Genomic DNA, 14,951 nt, shown 5'->3' with positions numbered 1-14,951 from the left:
TTGTATTAATTTTAAATAATAATAATAATGAAATAATAAATATATTAGAACTCGCAATAGCTTCCACATCATTGGAGATGGTGGAAAATCTTTCGATTAATGATGCTACAAAATCTATTTTGAAGATTTATCGATTAACTTATACTTACTAATTTGTTCAAACTTTGATGTCTCTTTTTTCCCAACCACCTCTAACAATCTCAATATCATTCACACATTATAAACATCCAATAACATCTAAAACATGATAGAAAAATAAGATGAAGATTTTAGAATATGAAGATCAATAATTTAAAATAAAACTTTAAAGATTAATAAACATTAATAATTGAATAAATACCTGAGAGGATTGTGTTATCATTAACACATAAATCAATCAAATTTGGAGATATAAATTGTAATTCATTGAAAATTGAAATTGAAAGAATTTAGAGAGAAGAATAGAAAAAATAAAGAAATTAGAGTAGAAGCAAATATGAGATTAATAAAGAACGTTTAGAATATATGTAGATTCATATAGAGATATTTATCTATTTTTAAATAATAATATCTTATAAATATCTTATTTAAATTTAAAAATTTTAATTTATTATTATAATATATAAAATGAATAATAAAATTAGATTAAAGGAGAAAATAGATATAGTGGTTTGAAGAGTTTTTAGAGTGCCACATCATCTCTTGGTGCACTCCTTTATGTATACTAGGTAGAAACAACGTACAATGCATGCTTGCTTAATTTTAAAGTTGTAAGCATTTGTTATAATTTTTTTAAAAACTAATTTATTATTTTTTTAAATATATATATAATAGAATGAATTATAGTTCTATAGTATATATAAATATTTATATCAATAATCTCTACATATATAACATCAATGCTGATATAGATATATATTTACATGGCTATATAAAATACAATAATATTTAATAAAGAAATTAATAATAGAAATAAAATAAGAATAGAAAAAGTCGCAGTGTAGACAGTAATATACATGCATAAACTATTTTTAGTTTTTAATGTATCTCGCAATGTCTTTTGGTGAATTTGATGGAGAAAAAAAGCTCCAATCACTTGATAAAAAATAAACTATTACACAAATTTATAAGATAAAAAAAATGATATGTATATCTTTATTATTTTTAAATAAATTTGATTTAATTATTTAAATTATCATAAAATATCTTTAAAATATCGTATTTTAATTAATTAAAATTTTTAAATAATTATTATTGTAAAATATCTAAAAAATATTATATTTTAATTAATTAATTAATTAAGTTTATTTTATTTAAGTTTAAATCAAATTTATAATTTACATTTAAATATAAAAATATTTTGATAAAATTAACGCAAAAAAAAAAAAAACCGTTAAAATTAAAAATTTCATTTATCTACACATTTGTTATATAGAATAGATATATATATATATATATAGATTAATCGTGGGTGTCTCAACACCTATTGGCATTAATTTATTAAATTCATAGGCATTTAGAGCATTAAGATCATGATAAATTGAGGCTTAGTAGGCTTTTTAATGTATTTTAATTTAGGAGTATTTTAGTAGATTATATAAGAAACATTTGCTTTTTTGATAAGGGCTTACGAGGTGAGTAAAACTTCTTAAATATTATTATGGGGCAGCTATTTAAAAGTTAATGTGAGTTTATTATTATCTTTATTATTTTATTTTTTAATACTTTTAAGTGAAGGGTGTCATACCCTTTGGTTAGAATAGGTATCTGCTTAAATTATTTGTTTGTACGTGAATGCATATATTTATAACTTATCAATCACTTTTGATTTTCAGGTTTCAAGGGAAAGCTCAAGCTCTTTTGGAGTGAGTTTATGAGCTTAAGGGCTCGATTTCCTTTTTTATGTTCTCGCTATGTTGTAAAGCTTTTTAATCTACTTTTATGAGGCAACCCCCTTTTTTGTTAGTCATTTTTCTTTTAAAGCAACTAATGAATTGATTTGCATGTTTTGTGGCTAGATAATAAGCTACTGGATGGAAATAATCACTCTGTTTTTTTTTTTTTTCATTTAATTCTATGACTCAATTACATTTTCAATATATATGCATATTCGGGTAACAAAATCAATTAAATATTTTATAAACAGTTCCTTATTTTTGTAAGCTTAATCAATCAACAATAATTAATCTCTTAAATGTTGATTTTACTCCATTTACTAACCTCTTCCTTAGTTCAATGTTCCTTGAGAACTTTCTAAGAATTGACCACCTCTCCTTTTCGAGATCAAGTTTATTGATGAGTTCGAGTACGAGTCCTTCATATGCCTGAACACCTTCTTGACCCATAACGAACAAATTCTTGAGCACTCTTTCTCAATTTGAAGTTTCCTAAGCGTCCTTTTGTTTCGAGCTGAACCTCTGCTCTTGTTAGACATATCTCCAAAGGTATCTCTTATTTGCCTATAATATGCAAGTTATTAGCATAACAAAAGTTCCCTAGTATATCTCATTTTGACTCCATCTCTTATAGCTAAATTCCAATTTAGACTTCATATTTTGTAAATAGTCTCTTACACCTGATTTTTATCAAAATATTTTTTAAAATGACCAAAATACTATCTATTTAAAGTATTATAAAATATTTTTAAACTAACATATTATTTTGTATTTAAAGTACAAAATAAAAACAAAATTTAACAAAAAATAAACAAATTTCTCTATCATCCCTACCTACCTTTTTCTCTTTCTCAAATTTTTGAACTAGTGAGAAATGAGTAGCCATAGATTGGGAGAGGGGTGAAAAAACCAAAATCTCCATCTATCTTTGTGATTTCTAGAGACTTTGTTTTTTTTTTATCATATTCCACAATTCCTAGGTTTTTTATTTTTAGGGATTTTATGTTTCTTTATTCTGTGAAATTTGTATGATTTAAAATTAAGAAAATTTGGTGTGAGCTTTGATAACAACATGCATCTAGTTACTCAATTGAGCAACAGGTGTCCACTTCCACAGTCAAGCTCGAATTTGATACAACCATCGTTGAACCATATAAAGCTATTGTTATTGGGCAGAACAGAGTCAAGATCTAAATATGAACTTCAAAAGAATCATGAGTCTCCATCTAAAAACCAATTGATGATTAGTAGAGTTACACATATTCTTATTAATGGTTCAATATTCTTACACTTATTCTATGTGGGACACAATAGTCTAATATCCCCCTCAAGATAGTGGTGATTTTTCACTCACCAATCTTGAATCACTTGATCACAAGTAGCGCATTTTTTTTCAGCTCGCTTATTTTTTTTGGATCTCAAGTGTTTTTTTGCACCTTGCGGATCTCGTGTGGCTTGACTCACTCTTTTTGGATCGGTGTGAATCGAATGCCCGCTAGGGAATTGACTCTTAATACCATGACAAGAATCATGAGGCTTTATTTAAAAACCAATTGGTGATTAGTGGAATTACACATGTTATTATTAATGATTCAATATTCTTACATTGTCACAGCTCAAGCCAGTCACCTCCAATAGCATAAACTTTGTGTGGGCCAAGCTACTATCATCTTAAAGAACCCAATAAAACATTTGGGTATGAAGAAATCTCAAACCCATCTTAGATCTTCATACAAATAAAGCCAAACTACAAAAACACCACAAACCCAATAACCCATCACAAAAAGAAAAAAAAAATCCCAGAACTATTAAAAATCACAATAACAACAATATTCCAACCATGTTGTATGAAGAGAAATGGAAGAAAGTTTGAGGAAGAAAACCATTCATCGATGGTATGTTATAGAGTTTTTATTTTTTATTTTTGTAAGTTGGGCAATATATTAGCCATTGATGGTGTTTTTTTAGTTGCAAAAATAAAAATTGAGGAAGAAGAAGAAAATAAGAAATAATTTAGTTTTAGTTTTATTTATTTATTTAGGTTAGATTTTTGTTTCTTTCTTTTAATTTATATTTTTTTAGGTTTTATTTTAAAACATAATTTGATTTTTTCAATTTATAAAAATTATTAGAATTTAATAAAATCCAATTAATTTATAAAGTGTATTTTAGTCCTATATATACAAATATTTTAACCAAATTTGAATTCATAAAATTATTTTTAATAATATTACGAAATATGGGGTTTAAAAGTAGAAGATTCCAAATAAAATTTAACTTAAAAATAGATGAAGACAAAATGATATAATTCCTTTTTCATAATTTTTTTTGGATTTATTCCATTTTCTTTCTTAAGATCTTCCTATAAGTTACTTATGGACGTACACGTATACACGGTCCACGGACACAGAAGATATATATATATATATATACATATAAGTTTTGAATAAAGTCAATTCCAAATTATGACTTTTAAAATAATTGTATTCCGCAAGTGAACTACCGTAGTGCTCGGAGACAGGAAAAATTGTATAAAAATAGAATGAGTATGGGCTCCAGAGAAGCTACGAAACAAGACCTCCATTTTCTCGGAAAAATTTCAGAGAGCGCGAGAAAATTAAAAGAAAAAGAAAAGGGGCAACGGCTATAGACAGAACCGGGTCGACCCGAATATGAGTACTTGAGTAAGCAGGCGAGGCGAGGCGAGGCGAGGCGAGATATGATCCTCCGAGTCATGGTTTACCTCGTTGACCACGTGTCGAGAAATAAGTCATTGGGATTTAAAAGTTGACTTTTACTTTACATTGCCTCCAATCAAGTTTTTACATGTCAGCAACCATTGAGCCCCCATATTTACATCCTGAACCCTTGCGCTGCGCCTCTCTCTCTCTCTACCTTCGAAACCTAAGCAACGCCTTCTCATGTTCTTCACGATCATCTAAACCAGGATCGGTCGCAATTTTCAGTAAGTCATTTTTATTATTTTTATCCTTTATTTGTTTTAAACTATTTTTTTTTTTTACTTCTAATTATGGTTATTAAATTAGGTTTTCTTTCTTTCTTCTTTCTTCTTATTGGCTGTATTTTGGGATCAATTCTTTCCATAATTCAACTAAATTCTTTGTTTCCCATTGTATACTTCGAACTTTGCAAATTATCGACGTGGTTGTAAATTTTGTTTATTTAATTTCAAAATGAAGGTAGAGCTTTGGCTCAACCAAGTTTTTATTTTTATAGAAATTTTCAAATTGGAATTGAAAATTGCTTTTTTGGTTTGATCGAGTTGCTCTTTTATCCAATTTTCCTATAAAAGTTTCAATTTGATGAAATCAATTCAGTGCCAAATTTGGTTCATTTGAGAAAAAATTTCATTCTAAAATGATATTCTATTTGGGAATAAAATTATACTGCCAACCATACGGGTCATTTAATTCTAAGTTTTTTTTTTGCTTTGTTGATTTGTACTTTTTTTCTCCAATAATTATTTGAATAGAAGTTAGCAGTCTAGTGTTTGAATATATGAAATATATGGGCATTGGAAGTTCATAGGACAGAGTTTGTTATTACTGCAGTGGAGTTTGGGGTCGATGGAGATGTCAATGGAGAGGTTTTGCGAAATTCTGTCGAGGTTGAGAATAGTAGGGGAGGGGATGAAAATGAAACTGGTGGGAGTTCTGTTGAAGGGGCATTCCAACATGATCAGGATGAAAAGATGAACCAAGATTCTCCTGATGGGGATATGATTCCAGTAGGAGTTCCTACTACATCATTGGTTCCAGCCGATGAGCCTTTTGTGGGGCAGGAGTTTGATTCTGAAGCAGCTGCACATGCATTTTACAATGCATATGCCACACGTATTGGTTTTATCATCCGTGTGAGTAAACTTTCTAGGTCAAGGCGAGATGGAACTGCAATTGGCCGTGCACTTGTTTGTAACAAAGAGGGGTACAGAATGCCTGACAAGCGTGAAAAGATTGTTAGGCAAAGGGCAGAGACAAGGGTTGGCTGCAGGGCAATGATTTTGGTGAGGAAAGTAACTTCTGGAAAGTGGGTTGTCACGAAATTTGTGAAGGAGCATACTCATCCTTTGACACCTGGAAAAGGCCGAAGAGATTGCATTTATGATCAATATCCGGTTAGTTTCTTCTCTTCTTTGTTTGGAATTGGTGGTTTACATTGCTTTTATTTAGTGACAAATATTATTTTCTTCAAAGTGAAAATGGAACAATTTATTCCAGAAACATGAAAGGTTTAAAAAATATGGAAAATTAAAATCATGGTTAAAATATAGTGACATCTGTGATTGATTAACACACAAGTAGTTTAGTAGTCAATGAGCCAAGAAAAAATGAAGAGACTGAAGAGTTCTGAAACATATACAACGCAATTTGTTAATTGAGGATGTTTTTGCAATCAACCCTAGGAGGAATTAGATACCAGGTTGAGGAGGTCAATAAGTAAATTTTGTATGCCCATGTCTCCTTCTAACACTACGGTGAGTACTCCACTTTTTTAATTACCATGAACGTGGTGTGTTTTAGGAAGAATCTTGTTTATTTTCAAATGAGAGATACAAATTAGTAAAATGAAGAATGTAAAGAAAAACATGTGTAGATATAGAATTTTTTTGCAAGAATAAGAAAACGTAGTTCTTTGTTGAGACTTGTATGTAAGTGACTTGATAAGTGGGATCCAGAGTATTTGACTAACAATTGGAGATATTTAGCTTATTTGGGGAGGAAAGAACCACAGGTTTTGTTGACTAGCCATTCCGCTTCAAGCTTTTGAAAATAACTTCATTCTGGAATTTGTGTTTGGATAGAGTTAAGAATTGTGTTTCTGTGTGAATTATACTCCTTAAAAGAGTTCAATGCTTTTTATTATTTTCTTTAATTTTTTGAGTTAGCTAATCTGACATACATTTGGTTTCGTGTTCCTTCTTTTGCTTTTTGTTGGAGGACTTTCATTTTTTCCCGTGTATTTCTTTTTGTTTGAGGACTTCTTGTTCTCCTTTTTCTTTTTTTTTTTTGAGATGTTTCTCTTTCTTTACAAGTAATAATATTTCTTTGGAAATATCCGAGAGTTGCCTACTTTTGATTAGTTGACTGTTGATGTTGTTTCATGTTTTCTTAGAAAAGAGATGAAGTTTTAGGTCTCTTTCGTTGTTTGTGAGGATCACTGCTATATTCTTGCACTACTTGTTCTACTTGAAACATGCAGATAATACATGCTTCAAACTCACTTGCATTCATGGAATTCTTATAATAGAATAGGAGGGCAGAAGCAAGTATGAAAACCCATTAAATGGTAACTGCTTTTAGTACATGTTGAGAACTTAATAGTGCATTAAAATATAGAAAAAGACATTAAAATTTATAATTTACAGGGAAACACTATGGAAATGTTGGCAGGCATGTATTGGAAGCATGGAAATGTTGGCAGGCATGTATTGGAAGCATGCTGCTTACATAAAATTTACTTGACTCAGGCTTAGATATGGAGATCAATATACAGTGTAAAACCCAAGTTCCTGTTTGTGCGGTTTGATCATTAGCAGCTACTACATCCCCTAATCTGTTCATTGAGGTTCCAATGTGGCCACTCATGGTCTTTCTTTCTTTTCTTTTTTTCATTATGTCTTTCTTTTGAGAAAGGAATAGAATTTGTTTATGGAAAAAAGTGGAGGATGAATCACCTTTGCCTGATTTGTTTTAATGATTGTAATCACATTATCTCATGATACATACCAATCATTTTCAAACCAAAGAACAAGATAGACTTACTCAAGATCCTATTTCCCCCAAAACTTTCTCTAATCAATTGGGTCAGTTCTTTTTGTGATTCCACAGTGTCAATTTGGATTCTATTGTTCACTGTAATTTAAATGACGTGGAGAGATTTCTGATGGGCTTTGTTGTTATACATGAGGATTTTATTTTTGTAAGAGATTGTTGTCTCGAGTTTGATTTTTTTTAGTTTTTTATTTATTTTGAAATTGGTTGGTGATCTTTTTTGCTCGGTTTTCAAACACTGTTGATTTATACGAGATTGAACTCCTCCAAATGTTCCAAGTTTTTGTCATCCACATGGTGTGTTTTATACAAATCAAGTGGTAAATATATATGTTTGGACTACAAGTGTTAGCGTCAATGTGCCTAAGAATTTGTGGTATAGGTTGTCAAATTAAGTTGGGATTGAGTTTTCTCTCAAGGATGAAAGTTATTTTGTTCGGAAAGCTGTAAAAAGCTGGAACTTTGAGGAACTGTTTTATCGTAGCAAGCACTACTTTTAATGGGCTATGGTGCAAAAGGTGACATGTTATAAGCCAAGTTTTAAGATATTAATTATTGATGGGATACAGTGAAATTATGACTTTTATGTAGGTATTCAAGGCAAATGGAATTTATAGTGGGTTTAGAAGCCTTTTATAGAGATAGGATTTGCATTTCATTGTGGAGTTGTTGTAGAAATAATCTGAAATATTTGTTAGTGTTTTATAGTTCATTAGTTAGTGTTTTACACCTAAGATGTAATTAATGTGTAAATTAGTTTATACCTAGAATATACCTTTGTAGTCAGCCTATATTAGAAGCTAAAAAAATTGGGAATTTTTTCTCAGCCCTTTCTTAAAAATTAGGATTTGGTACTCTTGAGGTTCAATCTTAGAAAACTATTTTGGAGTGGTTTTCTACTCTCACCTCCGACACAGGGAATTTGCCCAACCTCCGCGAAACCCCAAAATTCGGTGCCCATCAGAGCTGCACGTGAGCCCCAGCGCCACGTTCAACCGCTGCCATCTCTGCCACGCACCGACGCGTGCAGCCTTCAACGACCATTTTTTCGGCATCCTCTTCCTCGACTTCCTTCATTTGTGGCTCTTCGCCTCACCTTGGTGTGTTGTTGCCTTTGCTGTCATTTTTTGGTTTATTCTTTTTTTTTTTTCATTCTGATCATTGAAAATCGACCATGGTCACTTCTCCAACTAATCTCAACACCACTTGTGAGTCCACCATCTCTGAAATTTCAAAAGTCTCCACTAAGGTTGTTTCCCATCACTTTGAACAACCTAATCTTCACCATTCAACTGCTGAAAATAATTTTAAAGGGTACGCTATGATGGGTGCTCAGCGTGACACCTTCTCTTTCACCACAGATCAGATTGCTCAACTCCATAGGTTGCTTAAGTCGACTTTCACACCAGATTTGAACTCTGCGGGATTTTTCACCACTCCAAACACTTTTGCTGCATTTACTGCTCAAACTTCGCCATGGATCATCAACTCCGGTGCATCTGACTATATGACTGGTCAATCTCAACAATTCATTACTTATAGTAGTAAAATAAAAATTGTTGATGGCTCTCTATCAACTGTGGCTGGTAAAGGTTTCGTTTATCTATCTCTTCTCCTTACTCTTAAAGATGTCCTCCATGTGCCAAATCTATCTTGTAATCTCCTCTCGATTAGCAAACTTACCCTTGATCAAGGTTGTATTGCAAAATTCTCACCCTCATGTTGTGATTTCTAGGAATTGTCATCAAGGAAGACGATTGGAAGTGCGAAAGAATGTAGCTGGCTGTACTACTTTGATGTTGACCCGTCATCTATTCAAGGTAATAAAAGGCTGCATTCTAGTTGTATTGCTTTCAATATTGATATTATGAGATGGTATTACCGATTAGGGCATCCTAGTTTCCTTATTTAAAACATCTGTTTCCTAGTTTGTTTTAAAAAAAAAAACACTTGAGCATGTTTAAATGTGAAGTGTGTCAATTTGCAAAACATACTCGAAGTGTTTTTCGTTCTCGCCCTTATAAGGCATCTCATCCTTTCACTCTCATTCATAGTGACATGTGGGGGCCATCGCGCATTACAAATATCTCTAATACCCACTGGTTTATATCCTTTATAGATGATCATACTCGTTTAACTTGGATATTTCTTTTAAAAGACAAATCTGATGCCGCTGCCACTTTCAAAAACTTTCATTCAATGATTAAAAATCAATTTCAAGCTAATCTCCAAGTTTTGCACACTGATCATGGTACATAATATTTTAATTCAATCTTATATGATTATCTTATCTTTAATGGCATTGTCCATCATAGTTTATGTGTTCGTACTCCCCAACAAAATTGGATTGCTGAAAGGAAAAATCGACTTCTGTTAGAAGTTGCTAGGGCTCTCATGTTTACTACTTCTGTTCGTAAGATTTTTTGGGGAGAAGCTGTTTTGACAGCAGCTTATTTAATCAATTGAATGCCTTCTTGTGTCTTACAATATCAAACTCCAATTTCTTCTCTTAAGATTTATCTCTCAGATATTCCACTAAAAACGTTTGGTTGTACAACTTATGTTCATGTTTTAGGACCTAATCATACCAAACTTGATCCTCATTCTCCAAAGTGTATTTTCCTTGGGTATTCTTCCACCAAAAAAGGGCTACAAATGTTACAACCCTCTCCCTCGTCGCCTTAGAGTCTCATCAGATGTCACATTCAATGAAGAGTGACATTTTTATCTCAAAACTTCACCTCAGGGAGGGATTGTTAGTGATACTCACTATTGGGATATTTGTTTTCCAATGATAGGACCTGAATTTAGTCCACCCATTGAGTCTAATCCGTCAATTGAGTCTAGTCCACCCATTGAGTCTAATACGCCAATTGAGTCTAACTCTGTGCTAAATTCTGAACAAAACACTCCTAAAATGGAAAAGACAGACCTAATAATGCAGAAAAAGAGTTATTGGTTTATTCCAGACGACGAGACAAACATCAAGTAATACCGCCAGCTACGGATCTCGTCTCCCATGAGTCTGAACCAGTGACAAATCCCAATATAAGTGATTCTTTGAGCCCAATTTCATTTGATTCTAATCCTAGTTCTAGTGTGATAGAATCAAATCTGCCCATTGCAAAAAGAAAGGGAGTAAGGAATTGTACTTTACATCCTATATCTAAGTATGTGTGCTACAACAAACTCACACCAAAATTCAAAGCCATTGCTGCCAAAATTGAGGAGACAATTATTCCAAAGAATATTGATGAAGCCTTGTCCATTCCTTAGTGGAAGAAAGCAGTTGAAGAGGAAATAGGGGCGTTGGAAAAAAAAATGCAACCTGGAAAATAGTTGCTCAGCTGAAAGACAAGCATGTGGTAGGATGCAAGTGGGTATTCACAATGAAATACAAAGCTGATGGTACTATAGAAAGATACAAGGCGAGACTGGTTGCAAATAGGTTCGCTCAAATTACGGGGTGGACTACAAAGACATTTGCACCAGTGGTAAAACTAAACACAGTAAGAATTCTCCCAACAATAGCTGCTAATCTTGATTGGCCATCACAACAACTTTATATTTAGAACGCATTTCTAAACAAAAATTTAGAGGAAGAGGTCTATATGAAGATTCCTCCTTGCCTCGAAGGAAAATATGGAAAAGAAACAGCATGTCACTTAAAGAAATCTCTCTATGGCTTGAAGTAGTCACCACGAGCATGGTTTGAGAGGTTCAATCAAGTGATTAAGAAGCATGGGTACAAACAAGGTCAGTCGAATCAAACTTCATTTTTCAAACATTCACAAGATGGTAAGATTGTAATTCTTATTATCTATGTTGATGATATGATTCTAACTGGAAATGATCTTAATGGAATGGAGGAGCTTTATAGACTACTAGCCCAAGAATTTGAGGTAAAAGATCTTGGTCAAATGAGATACTTTCTGGGTATGGAGTTTGCAAGAACCAAGCAAGGGAGGTCTCTCAATGTAAGTGTGTTATTGATCTACTCAAAGAGACTGGTATGCTTGGATGTAAACCAACAACACCACCAGTGGAACCCAAAGGGAAGTACAAGAAGAAAGAAAATGAGGAACCTGTAGACAAGGGGGTGTATTAATGACTAGTGGGAAAATTGATCTATTTGTCTCACACTAGACTTGACATTGCCTTTGTTGTTAGCTTGGTCAGTCAGTATATGCACAATCCTTTAGAAGAACACTTGGAGGCAGTTTGCAGGATATTACGGTATCTAAAGAAGACACTAAGAATAGGTTTGTTGTTAAAAAAAATGGAGAAAGAGGCATAGAAGCGTTCACAGATACAGATTGGGCATGTTCAATTGAGGACTGAAGATCAACATCTGGATATTGTACCAAGGTATGGGGAAACCTTGTTACTTGGAGAAGCAAGAAACAACCTGTTGTCACAAGAAGCAGTGCTGAAGCTGAGTTTAGAGCTCTTGCTCAAGGAGTACGTGAGTTGATCTAGATCAAACGAGTTCTTGAAGAATAACAACTTCAAAGGACGAATTCTTTGAAACTATACAGCGACAATAAATCAGCTATTAATATAGCACACAACCTGGTTCATCATGATAGTTACAAACATGTGGAGGTGGACCATCATTTCATAAAAGAAAAAATTGAAGAAAAAGAACTATGTGTTGTTTACGTGCCAAGCAAACAACAAGCTGCTGATTTGCTAACAAAATGATTATCAAAAGAAAGCTTTGAAGAGCAAGTGTTCAAGCTGGGTATGTGGGACTTGTATGCACCAGCTTGAGGGAGGGTGTAGAAATAATCTGAATTATTTGTTAGTGTTTTACAGTTCATTAGTTAGTGTTTTACAGCTAAGATGTAATTAATGTGTAAATTAGTTTATACCTAGAATATACCTTTGTACTCAGCCTATTTAAAGGCTAATCCTTTGGAAATGAAAATAACAATCAAGAGTATATTTTTCTAGTTATTTTGGTATGTGATAGTGTTAGCATGAGGATGGAGATTTCTAAATATTCTATTGTTTTTTTTACCAGTTTTAGCGGTTTTTAAGCCCTAAAATGTGAATATCATAGTAGCTGCCACTTTACCCCTCAGAGGTAATATAAAACTCATCCCCATGGGTGGATTTTAAATTCCACTAGTTTGAAAGTTGTGGAACCCTCGTACAATTAAAAATAAAAGGGACAAATTATAATATTTGCTAAGTAGAATATTGAATATCTAATATTATAATTATTATGTGAAATTATTACTATATCATAATATTATTAATATATTTAAAAAATAATCTTTCAGTTGCATGTCATTCTTATTTTTATATTGTTATTACTGAAAATTATTATTATTTATGTCATTTTTCTGTATAAGTTTAAAGATTCTAAAGATTCAATCTTTTAAAATAAGTTATGTTCTTGACATGTACGACCAAATATTTTTATGCGATACTACCATACGGATTAAGTGTACTACTATTTCAGTAGCAGTCCTTGCATTGTTTTAACAATAAAATGGAAAGAAAATCTCTATTTGACAGGATTTCTTCTTCCTAACCCAATACGAATTTTATTGGATTTAGAAATCATATATTGGAAGAATCATTTTGGTGCATTTATCATCATTAGATTGATGGTTTGAAATGTAATCTCTCTGACTTGGAGGAATGTCTTGAAGGACTTCTGTTTACCTGTTTGAAGTTTGATGTTTTCTGTTGTGGTTTGGTTTTCTTTTCTTTCAATTCATGCTTGATGTCTTGTTTTTATTTTTGTTATTTCTTTAGGTCTTGCTTGCTTTGTGTGACCAGACTCCGTAGTATATTCAATTAGACTATATAACCCAGAAGTCCCATAGGCTGATAGGCTGTAGACTTTGTTTCTAGTTTTTGGAGTTAAAATTTCTCCCCGGCTTGTTTATATCTTATGAACTGTTGAAACATAAACTCTATTTGGGTCAGTTTTGAAACTACTTAATGTTTGTATTTTCTCTTTTGCTAGTCTGAAAGCCTCAATTTTATTTACATTATTGGAACATTACTTGAGGCTAGCTCAAGTTGTTGGGTGGGTAGGCGAGTGTGTGTGGTCCAGAATTCAGTAATACATGTATCTTTAATAAAAATATTTGAAACATTGTATGGTAGGTTATTGTTTAGGAATAATTGGCTCTTTTAAGTTAACATTAGTATTTGTGTTTTTGGCTTAATGGTAGTAAAGGGATGTTTTTCTTCCCAATATATTTGCACCTTAAACGTATCAGAGTGAAAGAAAAGCTTAATATATTTTGCTGGAGTTGGTCTCCTTTTGATTGAATTCACATCCTATACATATATTGTTATTCCTAACTTTTATGTCCTGTGATGGCACAGCCTTTGATATTGTATCTTTTGGCTTTTATGTCCTATGATGGCACAGCCTTTGATATTGATCATCTCTTGCTTTTTGCAGAACGAGCATGACAAGATCAGGGAACTATCCCAGCAACTAGCAATAGAAAAAAAGCGAGCAGCAACTTACAAAAGGCATCTCGAACTCATATTCGAGCATATTGAGGAGCACAACGAGAGCTTATCGAAGAAGATCCAACACATAGTAGAGAGTGTGAAAGACGTGGAAACAAAAGAGCAGCAAGGTCATAGATAGTTTCAGATGATTTTTGAAGCTTCTTTAGTTTCAATCGATGAAACACAAAGTCATCAGGTGACCGTATAGAGCTCGCTGCTGGATGAAGGGGACATTAGTATGATTCTGTAACACTCTAATGCTTCATTACAGATTTAGGTACTCTAGTCAGTTTGTCTAGATGTTTGGGCCAGTGCCATTCATTAGATTGTCATTGTATGACTATGCGCCATTGTGTAAAACAGATGGTGTGGTAGGAGAGAAATCAGGTTAGTCATGTACAGATCCATTGAGCCTATTCATGGGCAAAAATCACTTAAAAAGGGATATAAAATGTCCCGGGGGAATTGAATTCTTCCATTGTGTTTCATGTGGGATCCATTTCTTTCTGCTTGTATAGAATGGAATTTTGTTTTTGTTTTAATTTATTTTTCCATGTTTAGAACCCTCCTATTAATGTGTCTTAATAATGCACTCTTAAAATATTCTAATGCATTCTTTTCCACGTAACACCTCAAAACTAATCCACTGTATTATTGAAACTACTCACCCCCTTGTTACTCGTGGCAACAATCCTAAATTGGTTGACAATTATTTCCGTAGAGGACATTTTTTTGTAGGTAAGAGGAGGGCTTTAATACTAAATAGAAGAAGTATCTTAAAAGAACATTGACAGAAGAA

At 32.5% G+C, this 14,951-nt stretch overlaps 1 protein-coding gene across 3 annotated transcripts; it reads left to right on the top strand.

The window, feature by feature from the left end:
• The first annotated feature begins 4,345 nt into the window (after nucleotides 1-4,345).
• LOC133818792 (protein FAR1-RELATED SEQUENCE 5) lies at nucleotides 4,346-14,721 on the top strand. 3 transcript variants are annotated; one of them, XM_062251852.1, is made up of 4 exons: nucleotides 4,346-4,839; nucleotides 5,447-6,009; nucleotides 9,402-9,486; nucleotides 14,097-14,270. In XM_062251852.1, the coding sequence occupies exons 1-4, from the start codon at nucleotides 4,701-4,703 to the stop codon at nucleotides 14,105-14,107; spliced, it is 798 nt and encodes a 265-aa protein (XP_062107836.1). In that variant the 5' UTR covers nucleotides 4,346-4,700; the 3' UTR covers nucleotides 14,108-14,270. The 3 variants fall into 3 exon arrangements, with proteins under 3 accessions (XP_062107836.1, XP_062107835.1, XP_062107834.1); XM_062251851.1 differs by lacking the exons at nucleotides 9,402-9,486; nucleotides 14,097-14,270 and adding an exon at nucleotides 7,261-9,199; XM_062251850.1 differs by lacking the exon at nucleotides 9,402-9,486 and having other exon boundaries at nucleotides 4,359-4,839; nucleotides 14,097-14,721.
• The last annotated feature ends 230 nt before the right edge of the window (nucleotides 14,722-14,951 follow it).

Source organism: Humulus lupulus, chromosome 2, assembly GCF_963169125.1.
Source record: "Humulus lupulus chromosome 2, drHumLupu1.1, whole genome shotgun sequence".
Classification (NCBI taxonomy): domain Eukaryota; kingdom Viridiplantae; phylum Streptophyta; class Magnoliopsida; order Rosales; family Cannabaceae; genus Humulus; species Humulus lupulus.
This window is presented reverse-complemented; position numbering and strand designations above follow the sequence as displayed.

Coding starts and splice junctions, on each gene's coding strand:
- LOC133818792 (XM_062251850.1), top strand. CDS start 4,701: ATGTCAGCAACCATTGAGCCCCCATATTTACATCCTGAACCCTTGCGC. Junction 4,840..5,446: donor AGGATCGGTCGCAATTTTCA/GTAAGTCATTTT, acceptor TTATTACTGCAG/TGGAGTTTGGGGTCGATGGA. Junction 6,010..14,096: donor GCATTTATGATCAATATCCG/GTTAGTTTCTTC, acceptor TGCTTTTTGCAG/AACGAGCATGACAAGATCAG.